Source organism: Puma concolor, chromosome D2 (genome assembly GCF_028749965.1).
Source record: "Puma concolor isolate L17-30 chromosome D2, mPumCon1.1.hap2, whole genome shotgun sequence".
Lineage (NCBI taxonomy): Eukaryota > Metazoa > Chordata > Mammalia > Carnivora > Felidae > Puma > Puma concolor.
The window spans coordinates 60,561,694-60,581,067 of record NC_141677.1 but is presented as its reverse complement, the minus strand read 5'-3'; the positions used below and the strand labels follow the sequence as shown (position 1 = coordinate 60,581,067).

General features: G+C 58.8%; 3 protein-coding genes and 1 long non-coding RNA gene across 7 annotated transcripts; 2 read left to right on the top strand and 2 right to left on the bottom strand.

Moving 5' to 3' along the window:
- Positions 1-310: 310 nt before the first annotated feature.
- On the bottom strand, positions 311-10,260 carry LZTS2 (leucine zipper tumor suppressor 2). Of its 4 annotated transcripts, XM_086680667.1 has the most exons (6): positions 7,047-7,400; positions 4,666-4,729; positions 4,071-4,520; positions 2,783-3,445; positions 2,001-2,258; positions 311-1,195 (listed from the first exon to the last, which is right to left on the bottom strand). In XM_086680667.1, the coding sequence occupies exons 3-6, from the start codon at positions 4,476-4,478 to the stop codon at positions 512-514; spliced, it is 2,013 nt and encodes a 670-aa protein (XP_086536793.1). In that variant the 5' UTR covers positions 4,479-4,520; positions 4,666-4,729; positions 7,047-7,400; the 3' UTR covers positions 311-511. The 4 variants fall into 4 exon arrangements, with proteins under 4 accessions (XP_086536793.1, XP_086536792.1, XP_086536794.1 ...); XM_086680666.1 differs by lacking the exons at positions 4,666-4,729; positions 7,047-7,400 and adding an exon at positions 9,830-10,260; XM_086680668.1 differs by lacking the exon at positions 4,666-4,729 and having other exon boundaries at positions 2,798-3,445; positions 7,047-7,401.
- Positions 7,053-10,822, top strand: LOC147576119 (uncharacterized). The gene is made up of 3 exons (XR_015241792.1): positions 7,053-7,720; positions 9,091-9,560; positions 9,755-10,822. It is a non-coding gene; the product is annotated as an uncharacterized LOC147576119 (long non-coding RNA).
- Positions 10,823-12,274: 1,452 nt separating this feature from the next.
- TWNK (twinkle mtDNA helicase) lies at positions 12,275-17,718 on the bottom strand. The gene is made up of 5 exons (XM_025918342.2): positions 15,776-17,718; positions 15,349-15,589; positions 15,090-15,197; positions 14,634-14,775; positions 12,275-13,469 (listed from the first exon to the last, which is right to left on the bottom strand). The coding sequence occupies exons 1-5, from the start codon at positions 17,016-17,018 to the stop codon at positions 13,149-13,151; spliced, it is 2,055 nt and encodes a 684-aa protein (XP_025774127.2). The 5' UTR covers positions 17,019-17,718; the 3' UTR covers positions 12,275-13,148.
- Positions 17,719-17,728: 10 nt separating this feature from the next.
- MRPL43 (mitochondrial ribosomal protein L43) lies at positions 17,729-19,214 on the top strand. The gene is made up of 3 exons (XM_025917956.2): positions 17,729-17,908; positions 17,998-18,104; positions 18,228-19,214. Exons 1-3 carry the CDS (start codon positions 17,778-17,780, stop codon positions 18,467-18,469), a joined length of 480 nt encoding a protein of 159 aa, XP_025773741.2. The 5' UTR covers positions 17,729-17,777; the 3' UTR covers positions 18,470-19,214.
- The last annotated feature ends 160 nt before the right edge of the window (positions 19,215-19,374 follow it).

The following is a 19,374-nucleotide window of genomic DNA, read 5'->3' as shown; positions in this document are numbered from 1 at the left end:
CCTTTGGTCTGACTACAGCCCCTCACCCTGGGAGACAGGCTGCAGAGCTGGAACCTGGGGGTCAGACCCCAGTCCCAGCCCTGTCGCCCGACACGGGCAGGGTGGGGGCAGGCACATCTGGAGCAGCTGGCACTGTCTGGCTCTCTCTGGCTTCGGGGTAGGGGAGTGTGGAAACGAGGGAACCCCTTCTTCTTCCCAGCACCCCCCGTCCCCCCCACCCACCCCGGGCGTCTGGGATGAATGCGGTCGGCAGAGTGGCAATGGCGGCAGCTGGGGAGTGAAACGGGTCGAGTGAGCAGGAACCTCTGGGTGACAGTGAACACGGGGACCTTCGAGGAGTCTGATCTTGCTCATCCGAGTCACAGGGCAGCCCCAAGTTCTTGGCAGAGGCCCAGAGGCCTGGACCCCCGGGGTGGGGGGACGGGCGGCTCTGGGGCCCTCAGTGGACCTGAGGCTCCCGCCCCCCCCCCCCTTCGGCAAGGCTCCCCGCAGATCCGGGACGCCGAGGGCCCTAGATTTCGGTGGCGGTGATCTCCTCCAGGCAGATGCAGGGGGCCGGCTCGGCCAGGCCCAGGTCGGCGAGCTCCCGAGCCTCCAGCTCCAGGCTGAGCTGCTGCAGCTCCTGCTCCAGCTGCCGGTTGCGCCGGTACATCTGGATGTAGTTGTGCTGCAGCTGCTTCTGGTAGCGGATCACCTGCTCCTTCTCCGCCTGCCAGGCCAGCCGCTCGCCCTCGAAGCTGTCCCGCTGCTCCTCGCCCCGCCGCCGCTCCCGCTGCAGCTCTGCCCGTAGCCTCTCCACCTGGGCCCGCAGGCTGCCCCCGACCCCGGCCGCTGCCCGCTGCACCTTGGCCTCATCGCTCTCCGCCAGGAGGAAGGGGTCGGCGGTGGCAGGTGGCGCGGGGGGTTCCCGGAGTCCGGCGGCCTCGGTGTCCAACTGGCCGGCTTTCTCTCGCAGCCGCTCGGCCTCCTGGCGGTGCCGCTGCAGCTCCTGGGAACAGGCCTCCAGCTCCAGCTCCCGAGCCCGGGCCGCCTCCTGCAGGCCCCGCGCCCGGCCCTCACTGACCCGTAGTGCGGCTCGGGTTTCTCGCAGCGCCACCCGCAGCGCCACCAGCTCGCTGCCCTTCTGCACCAGCTCCGCCTGAGACTCCTTCAGTTGCTGCTTCAGCAGGGAGATCTCGCCTGACTTCTGGCACACCTGTTGAGGGGGGAGGAATGGAGAAGGATGGTGAGAAGAGTTCTCCCGGGGGGTCAGGCCCTGAGATCACGCAGGGTATGTGGGGAGAGGCTCTCTGATCGTGACACCCGTAACACAGATGGGGACACTGAGGCAAGCTTAGTGATATGTCCAGAGCCATACAGCTGGTAAGTGGCTGAAGGGAAATACGGATCCAGATCTTTCTCCTTCAGAGCAGGTGTCTTTAAACCATCGTGAAGCACCACCGAGCCCTGGGGACAGGCTGGGGGCAGGCCGTGCAGGAGTGGGTGCGGTTGAGGGCAGTGCCCACATTTCCACAGGCAGGCACCGCGGTGTCTTGGTTAACAGCATGGACACTAGAGCCAGATGGCCTGAGTTCAAATCTCAGCCCTGCCACGGACTAGCTGTAATTCTGGGCTCCAGCCTTTCTGGGCCTCAGTTTCCTCAAACGGGGATGTTAACAACACCCAGCTGGCAGGGCTGTTATGAGGATTAGAAGATCCCCCCCCATATGACATAGAACGGTGCCCGGCGCACAGCAGCACTACGTTCTTATTCTTAACTGGTCGGGAGGCAACGGGTGGGAACACCACTGGCTGTGTGAGCGCTAAACCCGACTGCTGAGGAGCCCCACGAGGGTGGCACAGGGAGACCCCCACGCAGAAAGGAAGGTCAGAGGGGGAGCTTCATCTCACAGAGGGGGGAGTGGGGGGGTCCTCTAGGAGTAGCAGGCCAGAGGGGGTGGGTATGGCTGGACTCCTTTTCCCAGCAGGCCCCGCTCCCTGCCCCTCCTGGTCTGGCCCACCTCCCACTTGGTCTCCTCGAGCCTCGGCCCGAGCTCCCGCTGCTCCCGCTCGAAGGTGGCGCAGCGCCGCTCCAGCTGCTCCCGTTCCTGCAGCAGCTGTGCAAAGTCGTCCTGCAGCTGCCGCTTCTCCTGCTGCAGCTGGAATACCTGCAGCTGCAGCAGCTGTTGGGCCCGCTGTGCCCGCTGTGCCTGGGCCGCACCGTCCTCCCGCAGGGCCTCGCGCTCCCGCGGCCAGTGCCGCTGCCGGTCCTCGTAAGCCTGGGGACGACAAGGCGGCCCTGGGTCCTGGCGGCTCCCCCCCACCCCGGACCCCGAGCCCCGCCCGCCCACAACTCCCCGGTCACCGACTGCTCTGGCGGCCCAGTGGCTGGGCTCAGGGACGGCAGGCTCCGCTGCCCCGGGATAATGATCGCGACAATAATCACAACCACTTTTAGGACGCTAGAAACAATATCCATAATAGCAAGCGCTTCCGTAGGAGTTTCTAGGTGCCAGGCGTTTATTCTAAGCACTTTACAGCCTTTGCCTTACTTCATCCTCATGATAAATATCTCCATTTATAGATGAGGAAACCGAGGCTCAGTACCATTAAGTATCCTGCTCAAGTCTGAAAGACAGCAGACGGTGGTGCTGGCTTCGATTCCTTACCACTCTGCAGGTTACGCCGGACAGCTGGGCTGGGGACCGCCCCCCCCACCCAGCACAAACAGAAATGCTCCTCGGACTCCCCAGCACCTCTGGATGTCCTGCCATGCCACCCCCATTATCGCTGCTGACCACACCTGACACATGGTCACCTCACTCTCGTCCAGACTGTCCCGCAGCTGCTGCAGCTCTGCCTCACGGTCTCGGAGCTTTCCTTCCAGGACACAGTGCAGCAGGGCCTCATCCGAAGGGGGTGGCGGGGGTGGGGGCGGGGGCGGAGAGCGCTCCCCACAGGAGCCGCTGTCAGGGGAGGCCCGGGCACCGCTGCCCAAGAGCCCCCCAGCCACACGGCCTCCCAGGGAGCCTGTGCTCTTGCTGGAGGAAGACCGACCACTGTCCGAGTGGGAGGGCCCAGTAGGGGCCCCTCGGGCTGGACCCGGCAGTGCCCCCCGCCCGGGGCCGTGGGAGGGCAGGTGCCCGCCTGGGGAGCCGTTGGCTGGCTCTGCACCCCCGGTGCTGTAGGTGGGCAGGCTGGACAGTGAATTTCGGCCGGAGTCAGACAGTGTCCCCGATGGGCAGCCACTGGCCCAGCCACTCAGTGCCAGGGGTTTGTCAGCAGCCGAGGAGGAGGAGGAAGAGGAGGACGAGGCAGGGCCCCCAAACAGCTGTGTTAGGCTGCCCTGGCTCCCAGACAGTCCGGCGGCCCGAGGACCCAGGAAGCTAGGTAGGGATGGTGCCCCTCGAGGTTTGGGCAGCACTGGCTTGAAGGCTGTTGGGCGGATCAGGATTTTCTCCATGTTCTGAAATGAGGTGCCATGGGACACTGGGGATCAGCTGCCCAATCTTTCAAAGCCCTTATCATACTCCCTGCCCTCCCATCTGGGGTCCCGATCCCCACATGTTAATAATAAATGCTACCACCGGCTGAGGGCCTCCTGATGTCCTCTACATCAAGCAATTTAAAAGGTTCATCTCTAATCATTACAACGGCCATACAAGTAAAATATCATCAGTATCCCCATATTACAGACGAGGAAGCGGAGGCTCAGCAAAGTCAAAGACCTCGTTCAACGTCAGACATGTAGTTGTTGTGCAGTAACAGTAATTTGAGCAGCTGACATTTATTGAGTACGTTATGTGACAGGTACTAGGCTAAACCCTTACGTACGTTATTTGAGCGAATGCTCACAACGATCACATGAGAGCTAACCTATTACCTCCATTTTACAGATGCAGAAACTTTGGCTCAGAAAGGTTAAGTGATTTTCCTAAGGTCATGCGGCTAGAAGGAGGCAGAGCTGGGATTAGAACCCAGGTCTGGTGAATCGGGAGCCCACATTCTTTCCTCTGAATCGACCCTCAAATTCCGGCTTCCTCAGGGGCTCCTGATTCCACCCAGGCCCCAAAGGAAGGGCTGGTCCTCACCTTCTCCAGCTTTCCAGAGACAGGGATGAGCTTGGGTGGGGGGCCGCGGAGATGGGCATTGCGTGCCCGCTGCTCTCGGGCATCCTCAAGGTCACTGCTCGGGCTGGGGGGTGACTCTGTCCGGAAGTCCTCGTTGATGTAGGTGAAGCTGGTACCAGGGACGGCCTTCCTAGGGGGCACAGCTGGGCACAGTGGCTCCTGTGCCTCATAGCCACCCCGTAGCAGGCCATCCTGCTGGCGGAAGAAGGTGGGCCCAGAGGGTCCGTGGTGGCGGGGAGGAGCTGGCCCCCCAGGGCAGGGCCGGCCTGAGATGAGGCTGCTCACGCTGCCCATGGCTGGAGGTTGTGGGGCAGTGGTGGCCTCAGGAGTGGGCTCCAGTGGCACTGGCAGAGTCTGCACAATGGCCATGGCGACAGGGGCTCAGGCCTGGCCAAGGGCCTCCAGGGGAACCTGTGAGCAGGGCAGGGGTGTAAGAGTCCCTTCACCTTGAGGTCCCTCCCTATCCGAGTCCCTGAGTCCCTCTCCTGACCCCGCGTCCCAGGACAAACAGCCCCCTGATTGCCCGCAACTTCCCCCTCCAAGCACTAGCATGAACCTGACTTCTTCCTGGGACCCAGGCCACTGCCCAACTCTGGTCTGAACAGGGCTAAGGACTGACTCTACAAGCAAAGATGATGATGGGACGTGAGGCCTGGTGGTTACGCAGGGCCCTTAACAGCAGAGGCCCAGGCCCCAGCCTAAACCTGCATCCCTCATGGAGGCTAGGACTCAAGTTTAGGAGGCCCCTGGTCCCCTAGGACAGGTGGCCTCATTAGAGGGCAGTTTGGGCACAGGCAACCTCAGGGACAGAGTCAGCAGCAACTCAGATGGCAATTAGGGAATAAAGAGCCAAGGCCAGGCAGTGCCCAGCCTCCCCCAGCTGGGCCTCAGTTTCTCCCAGACAGAGAGGCAGCAAGGGTGGAGCTGACCAAACAAGAAACCCAGAGCTTTTAGGGAGCCCACAGGTGCCCTCTGGGGTCTCCCGCCTTCCAGAGGTGGATACAGGCTCATGCGTGTTTCCATGACAATTCCTGGCCTCACCATACCCAATCAATCAGGCCTAAAGGAGCCTACACAGGCATGCCACCAACCTCTAAGAAACCATGCGGCTTTAGACATTCCCCAGAGTAACCCGGAGGGGATGAGGGTAGAAGCGCCACCATCACCTTTGGCAGCTGCACTAAGATCTCATTTCCCTGGAACCCAGGGAAGAGGGCTCCACCTCCCCAGGCTCTGCTCCTTCCTGGAAGCCGACAGCAAGTCTCCGCCCGGAACTCCCTCCCCAGTCCTGAGGCCGAAGACCAGGACTCAGGCATCTGCTGAAATCATCATGCAGAGCGGGGGCCAAGAAGCGGACAGAATCGAGTCGGAACAGGAGTGTGCGTTTGTACTCATCGGTGTGTGTCGGGCTGTGCACAGGCGCATGGAAATGAACTTACTTCGCGTGTATGTGAAAATGTGTGAAAACGCGAGTGCATCTGAGTGTATGTATGTTTGACTAGAGGTATGAGTACATTCATATATTCGTATGTGTGAGTTCACATGTGCACGAGTATGTGCGTGCCTCCGGATCACTCTTAGGAAATACGTAAAAGTGGTAACTGCATATGTAGTAAGTAAATTTGTGCTGTATGAACGTGACTGAGAGAAGAGAACATCTTTGGATAGATGTCCATTCACATGTACGTGAGTTTACGTGGAAACTGCATACGAACAGGGAAGTGAGTGTGCACAAGCGGGTGCCGAGCAGTGTGTGCACAGAGCATGTGTGAGAGTGGCTGGGAGCCTGGGTGGCAAGCAGGCCACCTAGGTGAGCAGGAGCCTGGTTTCTGTCACTCATTCGAGTGTGGGGAAAGGACAGACACATTATCTGACTCCTTTGCCGGTCCGTTCCCCTTCTTTCTTGCTTGTATTGCACGAGGCTCCCCCTCCACTCCCCACTCAAGTCAGGAGACCATGAGAACCGGGAAGGTATCCAGACTGAGCCTGGAAGCGGGGGTGGGGGGTGGGGTGGGGGTGCGCTGAGCCCATCGGCAAGTGCCAGCCCCGAGCCAGGCAGCCGGGGCACCGCCTCTCTGCCCTCTCCCCCACCACTCCGGGGCATGGAGAAAGCTGTGGGGTTAGGGGCTTCTTAGGGGGCAGTGGAGGCTGGCACCTCTGTCTGCATTTGCCCACTTCAGTGAGCACTGAGAAAGTGAGAAGTAAGGGGAGGAGACAGGCGGACTCAGAGAAAGACAGGGGCCCAAACGACCAGAGACAAAGACTCAAGAGAGACCCCAGGGTCAGGCAGACAGGGAGACAGGCTGAACCAGTGAGCCCAGGGACCTGAACCCCACAGAGCCAGGGGCCCCTAAACCCAGAAGAGACATGAAAGCTGGGCCCCGAGAGCCAGACGCCCAAGGAGCCAGAGCCAGGCCTCTGGAAAGCCAGGCCCAGCCAGCCGGGCTCCAAGAGCGGGAGCCCGAGAGAGGAGGGGCAAGTGGAGGCTCCATTTTGAGAAACGCGTTGTGTCTGTGGGAAAGGGAACCCCTGGCTCTCCCACCACTCCTTGAGTAATCACTCTGGCACAGCGCACGCACACCCCCTTCGTGGGCCGGGGGCAGCTGGGTGCTGGCTTCGGCCAGGGCCCCGGGCAGGTCTGGCTAAGCCCAACTCCCGCAGACCTGTTCTGGGGGCTGAAGAGTTGGGGAAAGTCTCCCCCCACCAAACTCCAAGGACTAGTCAAGCGGGATCGAGTCTGGGATCACGAGTTCTCATTCCGCGATAGGAAGCCGGGAGCCCCCAACCCACCCTCCAGGGCCCCCCCGAGACCCCCCCCTCCCCGCCTCTATTAAGTGCGGGCGGCTGGGGGACGCCTCCTCCCCACCCGCCCACCGCCGCGCACAAGTTGGGGGCGCCCCCGGGCCGCCTCCCAGCCCGGCCCCCCCTCCCCCTCACCTCCGCCGCGCCGCTCCATGCTCAGCCCCGGGCCGCCCCCAGCGCTCCACAGGCGCGCCGCCCGGCTCCAGCCCGCGCGCGGCCACCCGGAGCCGCCCGGCCCGGCCCGGCCCCGCCTCCGCGGCGCCCCTAGCCCGGCCGGCCCCCGTCCGGCCCGAGTGGGCGGCGCAGCGCGGGGGAGGGGTCGGAGGGGCGTCCCCGCCCCGGGCGCGGACACGCGCAGGCACCCCGCGTCACGCGAGGCCGACCAGGCGCACGCGGGGGCTGCGCCGGGGGACCCAGGATCCCCGTCCCCCCGCGCCCCCGCTCCGAGAGCCGGTCGGCTTAGGACTCGGCCGCGGCCGCGGGTCACCCTCTACCCCTACCCGGGCCCCGGGGCCAGCGGCAGCTGGTCATTGTTCGAGCACAAAGGGCCGGGCGCCAAGGCGGCCGCCCTTCCCCCTCCGCTTCTTCGGTCGAAGCCTCCCCCGCAAGACACACTCTCGGGCTTCGGAGTCCAGAGCGAGACGCCAAGGGTCGGCTGCCCCTCCCCCGCCCCAACCCCTGCTACCGGGACCCTGCGCCCCAGGATGAGTCGGGGGCCGAGGCTCGCGCCGGGCCTGCCCCCCCACCCCCAGCGGTTGGTGGAGGAATATTTGGACTTGCGGAGGCGGCGCCACCTGGCGGCGCATTCGGTGAATACACTCAGTCACCCCCTCGCCCTCCACCTTGGGGGCCTCTACACGACTCCCCGGCCCTGTACCCTCTCCTGCGCGAGCCCAGGCCTGTCTCAGGCGCGGCTCTCTGCTCCCCAACCTCCTCTCAGAATCATTTAAGAAGGAGGTCATTGCTGGGAGAGAGGCGCAGTCCCTGATCCCCCAACAATCACGGGGGTGAGCCGGTCCAAACCTACACCAGCCTCACAGCTGACAACATTCCTCTGCCTTCTCAGGGTCGCAGATATTCTCACCTTCTGGCAAACACCACAGTCTTCATAACACCCACACGACCTTTCCCACATGCAGTCCCACGCAGCCACAATCACACAGTCTCATCCGTCACGTGGTTCCACGCTCCTTTCCATAATCTTTCAGGCCACCGCACACACAGACATACTCCGTGTCACAAACCTTGTTGTGCACAGTCTTTCACAACAACTCAAAGTCCTTACTACCGACTCACGATCTTAAATAGGCTTCCTCTCCTAAGCATCTTTCACACATTGGTGGTCTCATTCACAGTCAGACAACTTTCATAAACAGTGAGTTTCACAAACATTCTACCACACAGACTTTCCCCGAAGGGTCTCTGTGCCCCAGTCAGGTCAGCTGATGCCCACACCCCTGGGCAAGAACAGCTTCCCACCCCCTACTTGCAACCCCACCCCCAAGGCCAAGGCCTGCCAGAGCTCCTCTGCCCCAGGAAGGAGCATCCCCCCCTTCCAGGCCACAGCCCTGGCCAGCTCTCAGCTCTATTTTTAGCTCTATGGAAAGGGTTGTTTTTCTTTCTTTTTCCCTGGAAAGGGAGACATAACCCAACTACCCTCAGGCTCATCCCAGACCCTGAGCCTTACAAGAACAGACTGAGCCCCCCCCCCCCCCCCCCAGTAGAGACCCCCTCCCCTGGCCTTGCCCTGATCCCAGCCTCTTGGGGCACCAGGAGCCTCCTCCCCTTTCTGGCAGCCAGCCCAGAAGCTCAGGCAGCAGCTGGGCTCAGCATGTGTGTAGGGGTGGAGGGTGGGGCGGTGAGGGAGGCAGAAGGCCGCTGCCCACTCCCTCATTCCCTGAGGGAGGGGGCTCATCCTCCCTTCTAGGGGAGGGAGATAGGCCCACTCTTGTATTTAGGGACATTTACCCTCATGCATTGTCCGGGAAAGGGCTCCCACCCTCGCAGGAGTGGGCTTTCTGCTCCTACATTGGGGGGAAGAGCTCCCAGTTGTGCAAGGAGGGGAGTGGTAGGAAGGGGACCCACTAAGGCTCAGGCAGCTGCTCCCTGGACTGGAGGTATGGGGCAGGGGCTGCTGTACACTGCCATCAAAAATAACTCCCTTCTTCGATACCTTCAGGGATGAGGGCACCAGGAACATGTTCGGGTGAAGGAAGGAGAGGAGCCCAGGTCACCCCACCCAGTGCAAGTCTCCAGTCCTGCGCTACCCGGACTCCAGGGGGCGTTCTGTTCCCACTTCTGTGGGAAGGTTTAACACTTCTCTGGAAGGAGAATGGAATACTGCTCGGCTGGAGACCTTGCAGACTCGCCCAGGACTGGGGAGGGAGGTCCTCGCCCTGATGCGCGGGTGGGGGAGCACAGCCCACTTGTCTGCGAAGCGATCACGTGCTGGGCGCCTGTTTACGTCTAAGTCTTCACCTGTGGGCGGCCAGGAAGCAGGAACCTCGGGAGGTGTCCCACCCGGCCCGTCCCCGTCGGCGGTCACAGGGCAGCCCTTTATCTCCAACCCCCGTCAAGTGCGCGACAGCAGAGCGCTCTGTCCGCTGGGGGTCCGTGCGGGCCAGTGGCGCTGCTCCAGGGACTGCAGGGGTAATCTATGGGGCGCGTCCTTTCCTGAATGCACGTGTGTTCGTGTGTCCCAAGTGCGTGGGTCTGTGTGCGCGCGTGTGTGTGCCCGCTGGTGTGAGTTTGTGTCGGTTCCCTGTTCAGACTCCTCGCCTGCGCCCCGCCCCCGTCGCCCAGAGTGGGGACCCCTTTCTCACTCCAGTCCCCGGCTTCCCCAGATCGGGAAAGTTCGCTCCGGAGCCGGGATGTGTGGAAGGCTGGAGTTCCGATACCTCCGTGTCCCCACCACTCACCCAGCGCCACCTGCGCCGCCGCTCCAGCTCCCGCCCAGCTCCTGCTCCAGCGCGGGCACCTCCTCGCCGCAGATCCGCCGGCTCCCAGCCAGCTCCGGGCTCCGGACTCCGGGCGCCCGCCTGGCCGGGCCTGGTGGAGCGGGGCGGGGCGGGGCGGCTGAGGCCGCGCCCCCGGCCCAGGAGGGGAGTGGTCTGCCCAGCACCCCCTCAGCAGCCGACCCGGTATCCAGCCCAGCAGTAGCTCAACGGTGGCCTGAGGCTGCTCCGCTGGCCTCCGACTTCACAGCCTTCTGGATTTGGCTTTCGACCTGGGAAAGGGCCGAGCAGCACGTGATCGAGAGCTAAACTACCTGGGGGCCCTAACCAAGTTGGCGATAGGGCTTTACTGCCACCTGCCCGGCCCTGTGGGGAGCCAAACCGAGTCCACTCTCGGCTCCTTCCCTAGGCACCGGGAAAACCCCTAGGAAGCAGACAAAGAAGGCTCAGGTTTCACCAAAACAGACCCCGCCCCACCCTCGGGTCAGAGCTGCCCTAGCACAACTACCTTCCCCCTCCCCTGGAGTAGGTGTCTGCCCAGGTGAGTGTGCTCGCCAGTTCTGGCCCCCCACAGAGCAGGGGCCAGGCTTCCCTTAGACTCATAAAGTTCCACCCACAGGCACAAACAGGAAGTTGCCTTGTATTGCAGGGAGGCACCTAGGGCTCCCTCCCTCCATGGCACCAGAGGCGGCCTGTGGGAAGGCACAGACTGCGAGGTCTATAGGTATCTGGGCCACACTCGCAGCCTGAATACTTGGGCAGCGGGAGTGCAGTGAATTTAGTCCCTTCTCAAACCCATCTGCAGTAACGAAGCTGCTGGAGGACTGAAGCTGCCCCCCTCACAGACAAATGTGACCCGGAATCTGAGAGAGCTGCAGATCCAGCTGGACTCTGCTTGGCCAGGCCCTTCCTGAATGCTCAAGGAGATTCTTAATACCCAATTGGACATAGGCAGAACCAGGGTAATTTGACTTAATCTGCTCTGGTTGGGTACAGGGACAGTGGCTCCCAGGGATTCCCCCACTGCTTTCTAGGCTCCTGGGACTCTTGAACATACTTTGGGCTAATCTTGATGTGAGGAGTTTAAGACAGGGGTGCAATGGAATGTGTTTGTGTAGGGGGAGGGCTGGGGGAGCATTAGCTTCCCCTGCCCCCCATCATTATTCTCGATTGTGCCGGGCAGGGAGTCTGCTAGGAGAGTGGGTCAAGACAAACAGGCAAGTGTGTGTCTGTCCCTCTATCACCAATTCACAGGGACCTCAGAGATTTCCTGAGAACTCACCGGGAGTTCCCAGTAGATCAGAATGTGGGATGTAGAACCCACATCCTTAGAGGTAGGACTGACCTGGTGGTGTGCATCTGGAAGGCATGGCTGACGCTGTTATAGACCCTGGATGAGGCCTAGACCAGCCAGCGGCTGGGAATGATTACTGCGGGATTAGGAGGCCTGGCTCCAGCCAGTCTGGGAGACCCCCAAGAAGGGAGGCCCTGGAGGAACTACCCCCTCCCTCCCCCACAGGTTCTTCCCCAGAGAACAGCTTTGTTCCAGGGTCTATTTCAGGAGTCCGCTGTAGCCATAGTTCTCACACCCAACAGACCAGAGAGCCCAGAGCCTTCCACAGGGCCCCAGAAGCCCGCTTAGGTGGACTGGGGGAACCTGATAAGGCAGCCCTGCCTGGAGGGAGCAGGAAACCTCCGCCTACCCTTACAAAAGGCTTCTCCCCAGCTCCCTCAGGACACCTGGCATTCTGACCATTCTTGCATGCAAATCTAAAGGGAAAATAGGGCTTAAGGGTATCAGAGGAAGTGAGATGGAAAAGTGCCATCATTTAGAACTATTTTTCACAAGTCTCTTACATGACAATCCCCTTCAGTACTTGTTAAAGACAAGAAATCCTGTAACTTTTCTCAAACCTCTAGAATCAGAAACATCTGTGTGTGTGTGTTGGGGGGGGGGGGGGAGGGGAGTAGGCCCTAGATTCTTCATTTTTAAAGAATCCTAGGAGTTCTGACACATACTGACATAAGACAAACACTGAGTGTACAAGGATGAGGAAAATGGATGGGGAGTCCAATAAGACGGCAGCATGCGGAACCCACACTCAGGTCAGCGAGTGGCTCGTGTCACTGAGGGACAGCTGGTCAGGCAGGGCCTAGACATGTGGCCCAGTGACCCACACCTGTGCCAGGAATCACATGGAGATCTTCAGGGAAGATAAGGATAAAGAGACACCATTCTGTCATCCCTAAGCCAAGAAGAGGTATAAGGGGTCGTGTGGGTGAAGGCCCTTTAATGCCCGTTTCCTTGGGAGTGCACAGCTAAGATTCCCTATTGAAAGCAAGAGGAAAATCCAGTTCTAGACTGGGGAGACACCTGGTGGACAAATAAGAAAAAACACAGAAACCAAGGCAATGGAAAAACTGTTTTCAGTAAAACTAGAAAAGGCTCTACAAAAAGTCATGACTATCCACCCCAGTGGTGTGAGGTGACAGAATATGGAATCTGTGTCCATGTGGCAGGCACTCTGGGCTCCGCTTCCTTCCATGGCTCTCTGGCCAGCTTCCACCTTTGGGGCCCTGATACTACAGGGTCAAGCACCTAGGATCCAATCAATGGTAGGAAGTGCCACCTCATGGCAGGGTCCAGAATGGGCAACAGAGGAGTCCGGTACCCACCATGTCACCCGTTGGCTCCACAAGCCTAGGTATGAGTTTGGCAAGAAGTCCTCTATTCCCTTCTACGTTCAGGGGGCCTGAACCCACTGCTTTGAACTCAATTTGCTCATTCCCACCTCAGGGCCTCTGTATCTCATTTCCGCTCTGCTTGGATCCCTCTTTCTCCAGATGTTCACACGGCTCAATCCTAGTCCTTTAAGCCCCATCTCCGATGTCCTCTGCTTAGAGATATCTGTTCCGACCTTAATCTACACTAGGCTGTACGTATTGCCCTGTTTTCTTTTCTTCATGGTGTATCTCACTGTCTAAAAATACGTTTTGTGTTTGTTCATTATTTCTCTTGTCTTGCTTATCAGACTGCAGGTTCTAGGGAGGCAGGGAGCTCATCTGTCTTGTCAGTGCTGTATTCCCAGGACCTAGAACGAAGCCTGGCACACAGGAAGTTCTCAAGTCTCTCACTATGGAACTCTGCCCTAGGTTAGGACCCTCTGTGGAGGACCCCTAGCTTAGGCCCACAGGACAGAGGTAGTCTTGGCAGAGGGCTAAAAAAGTCTATGCCCCTGCCTGTCCGGCCAGGCTCATTTCAGTGTCCGGCTCTGAACGGCCTTCACCTGGAGGGCTTGGAGGGGTCTGGCTGGCAGGGCTGGTGGGCCTGATCCAAGCAAGTCTCAGAGTTCTGGGGCACAGCCCCCTTTTTGCCAGAAGAGGGCTTTTTGGTCGCTAGCCCATTGTCATCCTTGACCTTCTTGAGCCGAGCCTTGCTCTTTGGTGGTATGGAGAAGGTAAGAGAGCTCTTGTTGAATTCAAGTGGGAAGACACCTACGTCTCCATCAAAGCGGTTCTTGGACACCTGCAGATACCGTTTCCCTGGACCAGTTACCAATTTCCTGTCCTGTAGGATCAGAACGTTGTCCGCTTCCTGGCTTGCCTGGGGGATGGGGGCAAAAGGAGGAAGGAGCAGTGAGAAGAAGACATATGAGAAGTAAAAAGGAAGGTCGAGGGTCCGGGGAAGAATGGCAAAGCCATGGACTACTGACCACAACCTGGGGCCACCTGAATCCTTCAGTTCCTTGACTACTCACTGCTGCCGTAGATTCTGTACATGCCATTCCCTCTGATTGTAACACTTTTCCACAGCCCACCACCCCACTCAACCCCTGCTTCTTATCACTCAGGTCTCTATCAGAATGTCATACTTTAGGGCGCCTGGGTGGCTCAGTCGGTTAAGCGGCTGACTTCGGCTCAGGTCATGATTTCGCGGTCCGTGAGTTCGAGCCCCGCGTCGGGCTCTGTGCTGACAGCTCAGAGCCTGGAGCCTGTTTCAGATTCTGTGTCTCCCTCTCTCTCTGCCCCTCCCCTGTTCATGCTCTGTCTCTCCCTGTCTCAAAAATAAAACGCTAAAAAAAAAAAAAAAAAAATTTAAAAAAAAGAATGTCACACTTTATCAGAGACCATTCTTGATCCCCATGAACAAAGAACGAACCATCATCTTCCCACTTCTGTGTTACTCTCTTCCCTAGCTCCATGTCTGTTCCATTGTGGCACAGTTTGTGCTCCCCACCCTGTATGCCCTGTGCCCAGCCGGCCTGCCATGTAACAGGCACTCAGTGTACCCCTGGAAGCTCCAGGACTGGGCTGGTCCCGCTGCCCAGGAGGCCCTCCCATTTATTCAATTATTTAGCACTTACTGTCTGCCAAAACTCAACCTAACCTTTGTTGACACCTCCTCTCCCCAAATGGGTGAAGAAGTCTCCCCAGATGTCCCAGGCTGACTCAGATGTTTCGCGGCTCCCCCAATGCCTGTGTTGCCTACTGTAGCTCTTATCATACTGAGTTATAATCACGGTCTTGCTATTTTCCCCACTGGATGATGTGAGCTCTTAGAGGACAAGGAGGGCAAAGGACCAACTATCATCAGCCTTTATATTCCCAGCACACGTATTCCTCATGTCATGGCCCCAAGGCAGCGACAGCTGTCTCCTGCCTCTTCTAAGTGGGCAGTCAAGATGATTTAAGGCTGAGTGAGGGCCATCCCTGGTCACACCTGCCCCCTCTACCCTCCTAAGCTTGGGCTCCTCTAAAAGCCACTCACTTTGGCTGAGCCAAAAATGGACGCTGTCTGCAGTTCCTTATCGTCATCCTCCTTCCGGGGGTGAATGACCAGTGTCACGTGGCAGCTATTGTCTGTTGCAAACTTTCGAAAGGCCCCGACGATGTAGTCTTGAGCTGCAATCCTGCCCCCACCCCAACAAAATGAAGAGGTTATCGGACACAGGCAGAAGCACAAGAGCATACACACACTCTTGATTCATTCGCATCTCCCCAGGCCACAGACCCACACTACTTCACTCTACCCAAACTCACACTTAGGTTCCTCTCCATACTTCCCACTGCCACAACCCACACGTCTGTGAAGGCAGAAATACACACAGGGTGGTGTGTACCGGCACACAGGTCAGAAATCAAGAACACAGCGTGTGCCTAAGGGCCAGCTGCCTACGAAGACACGCGTGTTCAAGTGCATTCCAGTTACACAAGAGGGTGTCACCTGTCTGTGGACAGTGGCTCGTGCCCCATCATGAACTGCAGATTGTCGATGACCACATGACAAATGTCGTACACGTATACTGCATGTTGCATTGTGTCTATCACAGTCCTGGGAAGAGGAAGAAGCAAGGAATTCAAGAGTCAATTACAAGCAGTCTCTAGACCATCCCAGCAGAAAAGCCAGCATTCCTGAAAATTCTGTTGGGGATCTGTTCTCCTGCATTCCCATTCTCTGAAAACCCTCGGCCTTGGAATCTCACCTGATGCTCTGCTGCCCATGGAAAGTCATGAAATAGAGAGGCAGGTCCTCAAAGCGGTCGGCCCACTCATCGTATTTGTCCAGTTGCTCTTCTAGCCGCCCCACAGCGAACTGTGTCAGCATGACCCGGGCGAGTCTCACGTTGCTGATCTCAAAGCTACCCCATAGCGTGTTTACCCCCTGGGTACACAAATCCAGGGCATACTCACTGATGAATGTGGTCTTCCCACTGCCTGTTGGCCCTGCAGGGGGTTGAATACAGACCTGGGTAAGGGAGGAAAGTTCTACCCTTAAAATTAAGACCCGGAGCAAGGGTTTCAAAGTTGGGAGAAGCCTCCTCTTTAACATTTGCCATGGCCCAAACCCACATGCGTTTCATCACCTGATCCTCTGCCTCTTACCCCAAGAAGTGATTTCCCAAGGCTCACCTGTGAAGACTGTCAGCTCGCCCTTCCGATGTCCCTTCAAAAGACGATTGAGGTCTGGGAAGCGGTTCCAGCGGATGCCAGCTGCCTGCTCCACATTTGACAATTCTCCTAGCACCTCCTCCCGAAGCTGCCGGAAAGACACGATCGACTTGTGCCAGGCGGGCAGGGCGGTACGCAGAATACGAGAAAGACTTAAGCCTCGGTTCAGGGCCTCCAGGGGCCGGGGCTGCCGGTCTCCAGGCCGCACCAAGGAGCATCGCTTGGGATTCAGTTTTCGGGCAAACAACTTGGCAGCTTCCCAGGACCGAAGGTCATCTCCTAGCCAGAGCACAATACGTCGAAACTGTTCGAGGTAAGGGAGCAAGGCAGGGGGTAAGCAGGCTGTTCCTCGGGGTAGGGCAAGGGTGGGCAGCCCTGTGGATTGGTTCAAGGCCAGGCTGTCCAGCTCACGACTCGTCAGTACCACCTCAACATCTCGACGACTGATCAGTGGTAATCCAAACAGATTACGGTAGACCCCAGGCCGGGGAATTGTGGTTTCCTTGTAGTGCACTCCATCTCCCTGGCCTTCAGCGCCTAGTAGCTTCAAGCCTCGTAATCCCAGACCTCCAGGGGAGAGCCAAGGGAAGACAAGGCTGCGAGCCGGCCGCAAATACCGCACATTGAAACGCCTGAGCGTGTCATCTGTCACTCTGGTAAGGCCAAACATCACACGAGCCAGCTGGGCCTCCTCCGGCTCAGGCAGCTCCCAGAGAGGTACAGCTCGGTCCCAGATCCTCCGGACCTCCTCACTGTCCTCCACTTCTGGGGCCTCACTGAGCAGGACTCCCTCTCTGGCCCCATCTCCTCGTCCCTCCACACTGGCCTGGAAGTCTTCCCAGCTCCCCTCTGCTAGACTGGTCATGCAGAGAAAGCGGCCTGTGGTCTTGTCAATGAAGAGGCTGAAGGAAGCAGTAGCACCATTCTGGTCCTTGAGCGGCAAGGCCTTTACAAAGGGGCTGGGTGCCCGCAGGCAGCTGTGGCCATCTTGGAAGGGGATCCCACGTGCCCGCAAATATTGGCGGATTTCAGTTGCAGTTACAGGCAACACTGGTACCTCCAAGGCTGGGAGAGCCTCCTTCCTGTACCGTCTTCGAGGAGGGCCTGGGGCCAGGCTTCTGGGCAGGCCCCTGCGACCCATCCACTCCCCACGCAGCGGCAGCAGGATACGGAGGGGGTACCCACCTCGAAGGAGTACCCACATTCCTAGTCAAACCGAGGAAGTCACTACTTGAAATGCCTTCCGTGCCTTGTTCGGGGGGCCTTCGCTAGGTCAGACCCCAGGGATCCTCGGCGCAGCACTCTACAGAGCCCACTGGAGGTGGTTTCTTTCTTCCAACTGCTCCCTCATAAACATCTCTCTGAATCCTCTTCAGCCCCTGCGCATTGCTACTTCACATCTATGGCCATCTACAGGACCCTTTCACGTCCGTGGGCTTCTATCTGGCTCTCTGTCTCCATGGCCCTGTGCAGCCACCTCACCTCTACGACCCTCCACACTGCCCCTCACCGCTGTGCCTTGTCTAGATCATCTCTTTACCACTCCCGCCCCTCCGGGGGATCTCCTGGTCGTCCTCATCTCTACCGCCGCCTGAGCCCTTCCTGGCCTCAAGGCGCTAGCCCCCAACTCGAGGCTCTCCTCGCCGCTCCTTCCTTCAAAGAGGACTCACCACAAGTAGAGCGCCACCCGGCGGCTCCCGCCGGTCCCCGCGCTCACCTCGCCCCCGCGCCCGGGTCCTCCCTCGACTCTACTGCCAAGAGCTGTGCCGCTTGCGACCGTAGCCGCACATCACCACCTTCCTCTCGCCCCTCTCGACCGCAACGTGGGTCACTGTCCCATGCCCCGGGCCATGACCGCGGAAGCAAAACTCCCCGGCCGCGTGTGTTCCCGGAACCGGAAGTCCCGGCGTTCGTCCCGCCCCCGTCCCGCGAGGTTGGGCTGGGCTGCCTGGGCGCTGTAGCCATGACGGCGCGAGGGACCCCGAGCCGCTTTCTGGCCAGTGTCCTCCACAACGGTCTGGGTCGCTACGTGCAGCAGCTGCAGCGTCTCAGCTTTAGCCTCAGTCGCGATGCGCCCTCGTCCCGCGGCGCCAGGTGAGCCGGGCGCAGGGCGCGGGGTGCTCTCGGGGCAGAGGTCGCCCAGGGTCGGGGGTCGCCGTGCTTACTCTTCTGGGCTTCCTCAGGGAGTTCGTGGAAAGGGAGGTGGCAGACTTCGCCCGACGGAACCCGGGGGTCGTAATATACGTGAACTCGCGGCCGTGCTGTGTGCCCAGAGTGGTGGCCGAGTACCGTGAGTGGGGTCGGACGAGGGCTGGAGGGCGGCATCTGGGGGGGGTGCCCCGCCGGCTCGCCTTCCTTTCGTCTTACCCTGATCCATCCGCTTCCTCTCCCCCCACCCCCTCCCTTCGGCCAGTTAACGGGGCTGTGCGCGAGGAGAGCATCCACTGCAAGTCAGTGGCGGAGATTGCGACGCTGGTGCAGAAACTGGCGGACCAGTCGGGCTTGGAAGTGATCCGCATCCGTAAGCCCTTCCACACGGACAGCCCTAGCATCCAGGGCCAGTGGCACCCCTTCACCAACAAACCGACAACGTTGGGCGGGCTGTGCCCGCGAGAAGTCAAGGATGCTGCCCCAGCCCAGGTGCAAGTGCCATGAAGAGTTACCCCAACAACTCCAATCCCAGGCTTTGGACTCTTGCCCCAGTGGAGGTGGTTCTTCCTCTCTGGTTCAGGGGATTCCAAGCCCACGCAGGCAGATGGAGCCCACCAAAAGGGAAGTTGACGCCAAAGCTTTTGCTTGGGATAAAGAAGAGCTGCTTGTCTTCGTTGCATAGGAGGAGGGGCAGTGACTTTGTTAAGTCTCCTAATTAATCGCCCAGTTGACATCCTTGAAACCTGATTCTTCAAGGATTTTATAGGCTTTTATTTCTCTGTAATCCAGACTGATAATAGTGATCTCAAATCCAGGTGTGGGGTTTCAAGACTGGCTTCTGAGGAATCTCTGATGTCCCAGTTCTTTCTTTCTTTTTTTTTTTTTTTTTAACATTTATTCATTTTTGAGAGAGAGACTGTGTGTGTGGGGGGGGTGGTGGGGAGGGGTAGAGAGAGAGGGAGACACAGAATCCAAGGCAGGCTTCAGGATCTAAGCTGTCAACACAGAGCCCAATATGGGGCTCAAACCCACAAACTGAGATCATAACCTGAGCCAAAGTGAATGCTTAATTGGCGGAGCCACCCAGGTGCCCCTCCCATCCATGTCCTATTTCTGCAACCATTGAACTAGAGAGAGCTAGCACCTTAGACTCTGCTGTGAACCTGGCATTAGGACAGTCACTTTACATCCGTGTAAATGTTTAGATTAGAAAACTGAGGTTAATAAAATTGCCCAAAGTTACACTTGAGATCTTCAAAATATGTGTATATTTTAAGTCTAACCCCATTTTTCATTATCCTAAAACCAGAAGGGGAACATACAACCCTTCAGGATGGTTAGTATTAGAGGCCATGTGATTATCCAGTCCTAACCCTTGGAGGCTGATTCTTAGGCCAGATCCCTGGTAA

Bases quoted from the DNA above. Each gene is read 5' to 3' on its own strand.
- MRPL43 (XM_025917956.2), top strand. From the start codon at position 17,778: ATGACGGCGCGAGGGACCCCGAGCCGCTTTCTGGCCAGTGTCCTCCAC. The intron at 17,909-17,997 runs GTGAGCCGGGCG...GGGCTTCCTCAG, and splicing joins CCCTCGTCCCGCGGCGCCAG to GGAGTTCGTGGAAAGGGAGG. The intron at 18,105-18,227 runs GTGAGTGGGGTC...CCCTTCGGCCAG, and splicing joins CAGAGTGGTGGCCGAGTACC to TTAACGGGGCTGTGCGCGAG.
- TWNK (XM_025918342.2), bottom strand. From the start codon at position 17,018: ATGTGGGTACTCCTTCGAGGTGGGTACCCCCTCCGTATCCTGCTGCCG. The intron at 15,590-15,775 runs GTGAGCCTTGGG...AACCCCCTGCAG, and splicing joins CGAGCTGACAGTCTTCACAG to GGCCAACAGGCAGTGGGAAG. The intron at 15,198-15,348 runs GTGAGATTCCAA...TCCTCTTCCCAG, and splicing joins CATGGGCAGCAGAGCATCAG to GACTGTGATAGACACAATGC.
- LZTS2 (XM_086680666.1), bottom strand. From the start codon at position 4,478: ATGGCCATTGTGCAGACTCTGCCAGTGCCACTGGAGCCCACTCCTGAG. The intron at 2,259-2,782 runs GTGTGGTCAGCA...TGTCGTCCCCAG, and splicing joins GTGAGGTGACCATGTGTCAG to GCTTACGAGGACCGGCAGCG. The intron at 1,196-2,000 runs GTGGGCCAGACC...CCCCCTCAACAG, and splicing joins TCGAGGAGACCAAGTGGGAG to GTGTGCCAGAAGTCAGGCGA.